The sequence below is a fragment of the Nicotiana tomentosiformis genome, chromosome 1 (genome assembly GCF_000390325.3).
Source record: "Nicotiana tomentosiformis chromosome 1, ASM39032v3, whole genome shotgun sequence".
Classification (NCBI taxonomy): Eukaryota; Viridiplantae; Streptophyta; class Magnoliopsida; order Solanales; family Solanaceae; genus Nicotiana; species Nicotiana tomentosiformis.
The window spans coordinates 156006761-156015364 of record NC_090812.1 but is presented as its reverse complement, the minus strand read 5'-3'; the positions used below and the strand labels follow the sequence as shown (position 1 = coordinate 156015364).

The 8604-nt window shown below is 37.0% G+C and overlaps 2 protein-coding genes and 1 pseudogene across 2 annotated transcripts; 2 read left to right on the top strand and 1 right to left on the bottom strand.

Annotated features, from left to right (window-relative positions):
* Positions 1 to 637: 637 nt before the first annotated feature.
* On the top strand, positions 638 to 4181 carry LOC104089808 (F-box protein At5g39450). Its single transcript, XM_009594790.4, has 2 exons — positions 638 to 2624; positions 3500 to 4181. The coding sequence occupies exon 1, from the start codon at positions 775 to 777 to the stop codon at positions 2617 to 2619; it is 1845 nt and encodes a 614-aa protein (XP_009593085.1). The 5' UTR covers positions 638 to 774; the 3' UTR covers positions 2620 to 2624; positions 3500 to 4181.
* On the top strand, positions 3319 to 4181 carry LOC104089811 (germin-like protein 9-3; annotated as a pseudogene).
* Positions 4182 to 4382: 201 nt separating this feature from the next.
* On the bottom strand, positions 4383 to 8221 carry LOC104089809 (peroxidase 60). Its single transcript, XM_009594791.3, has 4 exons — positions 7980 to 8221; positions 6907 to 7089; positions 6010 to 6169; positions 4383 to 5280 (listed from the first exon to the last, which is right to left on the bottom strand). The coding sequence occupies exons 1-4, from the start codon at positions 8196 to 8198 to the stop codon at positions 4847 to 4849; spliced, it is 996 nt and encodes a 331-aa protein (XP_009593086.1). The 5' UTR covers positions 8199 to 8221; the 3' UTR covers positions 4383 to 4846.
* Between the last annotated feature and the right edge of the window lie 383 nt (positions 8222 to 8604).

Here is an 8604-nt window from a genome sequence, read left to right as displayed (position 1 = left end):
AGTTTCTCATTCATGTTTTGGTTGGTGATGACTGATTAATGGACGGCTTGTCAAAATTTGTGTGATCTCACAAAGCTCAATAAGATCTATGACTACTAAAGTCAATTGGGTCTTTAGATCTTGATTTGCTTTTTAGGGGTTTCTTATGTTTTTAGTGAATTGCAGTCCCTTATGGTTGACAAATTGGTGAAGTTTGTAGCAAAATTTTGAAACCCAATTGAGAAAGTTTGGTTCTTTGATGAATTTTTGTAGCAAAATCTTGAATCCCAATTAAGAAAGCAGGGTTCTTTGGTGAAGTTTGGAGCAAAATCTTCAAACCCAATTAAGAAAGTTTGGTTCTTTGGTGAATTTCGTAGTAAAATCTTCAACCCCGATTGAGAAATTTGGTTCTTTTGTGAAGTTTGTAGCAAAATCTTGAATTCCAATTAAGAAAGTAGGGTGTTTTGGTGAATTTTGTAGCAAAATCTTGAATCCCAGTTTGGTTCTTTTGTGAAGTTTGTAGCAAAATCTCGAATCCCAATTGAGAAAGGAGGGTTCTTTGGTGAAGTTTGTAGCAACATCTTGAAACCCAATTGAGAAAGTAGTGATTTTTGAGAGGTATGACTGAATATTACCCTTCTTAAGTAATGACTTTTTGATGGGCTGCTGGCAGTTTTGATCATTCTTTAGTTTTAGCATTCTTGTGTATGTAAAAAAAAAGGGAATTCTGTGTTATGAATTTGGAAGTTATAGCAAAATCTTGAATTCCCTATTGAGAGGTAAGGAAGTGGTACTATGTTGCCTGATGATTGTGGGTCTAGCTTGCTTTTAGCACTGCCTGATGACGTGTTTGCAATAGTAAGTAAATCACTTATTCCAAGGGATGTATGTAATCTTGGTTTATGCTGTAGAAAACTGCATGATTTAGCTGCCTCCGATAAGGTTTGGTTTTCACAATGCAATATGCTTGGGGTGGTTCCTCATACGGACCTTGTTGAATGGCGAAATGGACTCTGTTCCTACAAGGCGCTTTGTCGCTTTCTTGTAGGGATAAAGCCTTTGCTTGGTATTTGGGTTCATCAAAATCCTGAACTCGGCAATGTTGTTTATGTTATGCCTGGTTTCATATCGGTGGTTGGTTGTCGAATCATTCCCCAAGAAATCGGTCCTTTAGGCCTTGAAGAAGGGCCTATTTTGTGGTCACCTGTATTTGAAGTTGTTTCTGATTTTGAGGGCTCCGCTGCGTTTTTCCTTCACGGTAGGGAGAAAGGAACTGATTATGTTTATCCTGGTTCACTCAAGAAGGTCGACAAGACTTGCAATGCGCTTCTGTTAGAGGTTGAGCCTCGGCAGCAGAGTGGCGGGGGTAAGTTGTTTCACAGCAAGAGCTTTATTCATCCTTCGGAGAATGAGGTTTCACGGAAGATATGCAGGTCAAGTAATGGGGTTTCTAGGTCAGAAAGGGTAACGGGACAGCATGCAACAGTAGTGCCCTTTGGCCGGCTTGCATTTGTTGATAGGAGAAAGTTGCTTGATACAGTTACTAACCAAGTTCGTCAAATGCTGCCAGATGCTAACGATGTCATATTATTTCCTCGTCTGAGAGCAGAGGAGGCTGCTTTACGAGAGGATATGGAACTCTTGTATGAAAGAAGATCGCTACTTATGCAAATGTACGATGGTGATGGTTTAACCATCTGGAAGGCTGGTTCCGAGTTGCCTTTCCATCCTACTCATATTGGATTGAGTGAGTTCAGACAGAATCTTGATCTGATAAGTGGCGGTCCTGCATCACAAACTGCTGATGAGAGTCGGAGTCGGTGCACCAGGAGGAAGACGATTGCTGAATATGTTAGACACAGTCTGAAACATATACTCAAGAAGTCGGACTCAATCAATGGCAAGCTTGACCTTCTTAAAAAGAATTCCTCTGGCCATGGCAGTAAGCATGCCCAGCTTCACGAGTTCCTGCAACCAGGTGATGCAATAGGGCTAACATTACATGCTTCAACTGTGAAGTTATCCTCTTATCGTGCTTGGCCAAATATGCACGAAAGTAGATTTGCTCTCTATAAGTTGCCTATGCGGGCATCAGAAGCGGGCAAAGAATATGCTGGTCTGTGGGGAGGAACTTTTGGTTGGCCTCCTGGGAGGCCTTCTGATGACAAGCCCGGTAAGGCATTGTTTCTTCTTTTACTGTCATATGAGGAGTCCCAAGGGCAGAAGTTACTTATCGCGACCAAGATATTAGAAGGTACACATTATGTTTTGCATCCTAATGGCTCAGCTATGTTTATAGTGAATATCGACGAGCCTTCAAATGATCCATTCCCTTGGAGCACTGATGGGGAATGCAACCCTCTAGATGTTAAGCATGCTTTTATGGGTGAAGGTATTGCTAACGGGTACGGTTTCAGATATCCTGGTTCAAAACCTGGTTCGCTCTTTGTAATCGAAGAAAAATTGCTTGCTTTTATATGGAAGGAATCACGGGCTGTGTTGACCTTACAGAGGCTAAATTTGCAAGAGCTTTTGAGGAAAGGGGAAAGGATTCCGGCTCTACCACCAGTTTCCAATTTTGCGTACCTTACCAGGTCCTATTCAAATGTTTTTGCTGGCTTCTCCAATGGTCAAGCTTAACCAAGGTATGGTTTGACATCTGTATTTATAGATTTGACGAGTTAGGCCCAAGGTTCATTTCTTCGCACAAATAAATGTGATATTGTTGCTGGTGGATTGTTAAGATAATTATAAATCTTTAAAATTGAATCAACCCTTTAGTTGAAATAAAGTAAATTGAAGTTGAACTAGATAATGCATCTCATTCCTTTTCTAGTTTTGGGACATTTGGTTTTTGACTCGGAAGAGAAACAGAAAAACCCTTTAGTTGTAGAGGGGAAACTGATAAAAGTGTTTATTTCTAATCTCTACCAACTTTTACGGACTGCTTCAGCAAGTTAACTCATGTTGTGAACTTTATTTTAGCAACTGTTTATGATCATATCTAAAAGTCTAACAACTGGCAAATCGAAGGTATTTAACAGACTTTTTCTACATGATCTTCAGATGTGCTTTCCTAGTAGTTTCTGCCGTATGTAGCAAAGAGAATAAATAAGGATCAAGCTTAATGTCAATGATCACCTGGATCTTCCAGCAAATTTTGGTTTTCTTTCCACAAAGATAGACTCTGGGCTCGTATAAATATTTGATTGAATTAAGTTAACCATCATACTCTTAAAACTTTTGGGCATTTGGCCGAAAATAATTACAAACCACTGGCCAAATATATAAAAAAAATATACACTAATTATGTATAAAATATGTATATTATATATTAATATACAAAAAATTACATTTTCTAGCGGCTATACAGTGTAGATTTCCCAAAACTTTTCCAAGTCCAACTAGCTTCATCTCATACCCTTCCTCCTCAGAAGAGCGAAAATGGCCTTGTGCTTCACAAAAATTGTTCTTGTCTTTGTTGTTGCTATTCTTACTAATTCTTGGATGGCTTAAGCAGGCGATCCATATATCTTGACCGACTTCATTGTTCCTGAAGATCAGACTGGAGAGACAATAGATGGGAATTTCTTCACCTTCACTGGCATGCATGGAAGTTTTGGCAGCATTATCACGAACTTCAAAGTGACAAAAGCTAACAAGGCAGAATTTCCAGCATTACATGGACAGAGTACTTCACTTGCTGTCTTCAGTTCCATGGTGCGAGTATCAACCCACCCTCGTGCAGCCGAGCTCTTATTTGTGGTGCAAGGAAATCTCCAGGTTGGTTTGAGGAACAGTACTAACAAGCTCTACACTCGGATTTTACAATTCCAGGGACTTGTTTGTGTTTCCAAAAGGACTATTACATTATCAATACAATTTTGATTGGAATAAATCAGCTATAGCTGTTTCTGCATTTGGTAGCAGCAAATGCTGGAACTGTTTCACTTCCTACAACTTTGTTTGCTACTGGTGTCGATGATCAGATTCTCGCGAAGTCATTCAAGACTGATCTTGCTACTGTTCAGAAGATCAAGGCTGGTCTCATCCTAGGATCTCATTGTTGCTCGGCGAATTTCTAAATAAAACTTCACCTCTGAATTCAGTACCTCATGCGCAAAAAAGATTCATATGTAATGTTTTCATTCTTTCTTTGTTGTTTGGTAATCTTATCATTATGATATTGGCTGTTCATTTTCTATTCATTTGTCTTTACAAGTTTCCTATTAGTATGCAACTTTTAGTCTGCTGTCTAAATCCAAAGTGGTTATAACAATTGACCAACTTTGTTATAATCAGTGCCCAAATAGCCACTCATTTTTTATTTTTCGTTGTGTCTAACCAAAAGGGAAAAGTAGAACAAGAGAAGAAAAATGGCATGACTGCAAAGGTAGATAAAGTAGAAACGAATCACATTTCCCTTTTGCTTCATTAATCTGAAAAATAGTTTCAGTAAGAATCATATTACAACTCAATACATAAACAACAATAATATACCCGGTATAATCTCACATTGTGGGGTTTGGGGAGGGCAAAGTATATGCAGACCTTATCCCTACCTTGTGGAGGTAGAGAGACTGTTTTCGAAAGACCCTCGGCTTAAAAAAACTCAATACATAAAAACAAAAAGAATTCATAAAATAAGAAAAATAGTACAACAATACTCAAATTTCAAATGCCAAAGAATCATTAAAGGAAGAGGTTCCTCTTGACCCACCCCCTCAAGAAAATAAAATACACAAAACAACACACAATAAATCATTAGTAGATCCATGTCTCTCACAGTTGAGGTGGAGGGTTCAGACCCCATCAGTAGCGTATCATTTCTGTTCCCCTTCCAAAAAATACTTCTGCTAATTGATCCCTAAAATAAAATGAATGGCTTGTTGTTGTTGTTGTTCACAGCCCTACATGATTTTCTAACCTCTCCTTGTGTTCCAGTGAGTACTTCAACTCTTCCCAATTTCACCATAGCCTCTCCAAACTTAGTGTAAAAATCAGACCCTTTGACTATATCATCCACAGTTTTATTTGTCAATGGATCTAATGCTATTTGCTGATCAATTTCAAGAACCCCATTTCCCCATTTAATTTGTTGATAAAATGAGTTATCAACAACTGATGGAGTCCCCATATCAAGAGGAACAGAATTATCAAAATTTGAACTTCTAGGACACTTCATTCTTAACGAGAATAACATCAATTTGTTCATGGCTGGATCAGGACCACCTGTTTTCTTGTAGTTGTATAGCCTATCTTGGAAGTTTGAGCAGTGAGCAGTTCCAACAGTGTGGCCACCTGGGATTAAAAATCATACTTTAATTATTAATTCTTGAAATAGAGAACATTTCAAAGCATTCAAGGGTGTGGCCTATCGGTCAATAAAATGAACGAAAAAATGTTTAGTGATTTCTTCTCATCTAGCTAAGCGTACCGCATTAGTTGGTAAGTAGTAAGTATCTGATGAAATAATTGAGGTGTACGCAAACTGGCTCGGATGCATGTTATAAGAAAATGCGGAAAAAAATAAAGGATTGGAAAACAAAGAACGTTCAGAAGGGTGTGGACCAACAACCAGTAAAGTAGGATGTAAATCATGAGAGACTGATTCAAATCTCAGTAAAAGCAAATAATGTTAGATAATATTTTTTCCATCTATCTAAGAACAGGTGGGTATGGGTAGAGTTACTGATACCCACGTTTGATGGAAGGTAACAAGTATGTGGTGAATAGTTGAGATATGACAAACTGATCCAAATATTATTGCTATATACAGAGGCGGAACTATGTTATACCAAAAGGGGTCGCCGACAGCCGTAAAGTTCGGCAAAAATTCCATGTATACATGTATATATTTTTAGAAAATAGTGATATATTAGCAGTGGTACCATATATACAAAGCAGATTTTGGTTGAATTCAAAAGTGCACCCGCGACTTTTAAATCATGGGTCCGCCTCTAACTACATATATAAAATAAATTATTTAAAAAAAAAAAAAACGTTCAGAAAGAAAAAATTGGAAGTTACCTAGAAGATAAACCATATCTGGTGCATTAAGCCCTTTGCTGGCAAAAACTTTGATGGAATCAGAGACTGAAATGGATGGACCAGGAAGATTGACATTTGATGCAAGGGAAACACTCCCATCTCTTCGCCCTGTTTCTACATTGTACCATTTTCCTCCACTCTGTTACATTTTTATAATCAAAATTGGTATTAGGATGTGCATTTCACAACAACAACTACAACAACAGACCTAATGAAGTCTCATAAGTAGCGTCGTCGGAGGGTAGTATGTACGTAGACATTACCCTACTTGGTAAGGTAGAAAGGTTGTTTCCGATAAACCATCGGCTCAAGAAAGATGGAAAGAAACAACCGAAACAAGCAATATCAACAACAAGGGCCAGAAAATAGATGGAAGGAAGCAGTAGCTACAAGCATTGACCACAGCAAGATACTAAGAAATCGACGCGAAGGTAATAGGAAAACAATATATAAAACTAGCAATCTCTAAGAACAAGAAAAACTACCGGACTAACCCTAATACCACCGGGAGGGGGTGCATCTCACAAGGGGGGGAAAATTCCAATTTAGTTATTTTATTTTTCAAGTTACATATTATATTTGTTTTTATAAACGGTTACACTATTAGTGCACGGAATTTTAAAACGTTAATCTTTCAACTCATTAATTATCTTGAACACTTGTAACAACATCCGTGGACAACTCAGTAAAGTAAACCGCTCTTGAGAGGGGAAACACCAGCTGAAAACGACTGCTAATACCTAAGTTAAGGAGCAACAACCGGTCAAGTCAATTTTATATAAATGATAAAATGATTCGACTGGATGCTCCTCGAAAAAAGAAAATTTCAAAAGATAAAGTGATAATGAAGAAGTGATGAAATATAATGTAATTTACCAAGAGAACAGCATCTCTAGTTGCCAAAGAAATAATGTCAGCACAAGAAACCTCTGCGCCTTGGCATTCTGTCTCTAAAACTTGTTTTATAGCATCAATGAGTTCATATCCTCTAACACTTTTATTTGCTCCTGCTTTTTTCTCACTGTTGTCTCCATCCAATAGAATTGATGCATCACAACCCTATATTCATATCATGTACATAACATTAGCCCATTAAAAAGGTACCACAAATATTAATTTCACGAAGAGAAAAAGATTACGTACATCTTTATTACTACCGCTTGTCTTTTTAGTTTTGGTTATCTTATTATCATGTTTTTCGTTATTGCTTCTTTTTAAATGGCTTCTTCATTGATGTCTATTTTATCAATAATGCTGTGACTATGCTTTTTTTGAGCCGAGGGTTTCTCGTAAATAGCCACTCTAACTTTACAAGGTAGGGGTAAGGTCGGTATACATACTATCCTCCCCAGACTCCACTTGCGAGATGACACTGGAATTGTTATTGTTGTTATTTTTGTTGAAGGAAAAAATTTCCTTTTTGTTAGCTTTAGCTACATATATATAGTTGCAATTTTTTTAGAAATCTTTGTATTATTTTAAAGCACACCGTCATAACAAAGAAATACTCATGCTGTCTCACTTTATATGTTACTCCTTCTCTTTTTTTTTTGTTTCAAAAAGAATAACATACTTTAAATTTAAAAATAATTTAAAGTTAAACTTTCGAGTTGGACCCTCAATAATATGATTTTATAGCTATGAAAATGTCATGATATGTTTAATACTGCAAATTTAAAAAATATTCCGAAGAAACAGTCTCTTGCAGAAATGTAGGGTAAGATTGCGTATAATAAACATATGTGATCCAGCTCTTCCCCGAACCCCGCACATAACGGGAGCTTAGTGCACCAGGTTACCCTTTACTTCTTAAGTTCCGTGTTTAGTCAAACACCTTCGCATGAAATCAAACGAATGGTGTACGCTAAAAATACAGTCATACCTCTCTTATATGAGTAAGCTAAAAAAGGTAAAAGAAGAAGAAGAAGATGCAAAGGTAGTATTCTTACATTAACAAAGCAGTCATGGAACTGCATACGAAGAAGAGCAGCGGCAATAGTTTTATCCTTTGTAAAACGCCATGATTTTACAACCTCTCGTACAACACCTTCAACATCTTTTTGCCCACATTTTATTCCTTTGTAAAATCCAACTCGAAGTTGTCCATAGCAATGGTCAGAGAATAGTCCCAAAAATAATACAATAACTAGTGCTACTGCTTTCGACATTTTGCAAATGAATTATCTTTTCTTTTTTGTTTTCTTAAATGTGGGTGAAAGAAAACACATTTGATGTTCCTATTTATAATGTTCATTAATTAAGGATACAAAGGTGCAACTTGAAATTGTATATGCTCGGCACGACCATTTCTATTAGATTAAAATAACGTGCCTTCATGTTCTTGAAGAAAATAATTGTTGTAGCTTAACTTAGTGTTAGTTAATATTCTATATAATATTATCTTTTAAAAATCCAAGCTTTTATCATTTTTCTAATTTTCCATATCTCTGATTTGATTTGCTTCCTAATATTTTATGTTGATATAATATATAAACCTTTGCCATCTGTCCTCGTGCACCTAAGTTCCTCTCCTCCTGCCTTTGCTGTCCAGTGCTTAACATTTTTTTCCTGCAA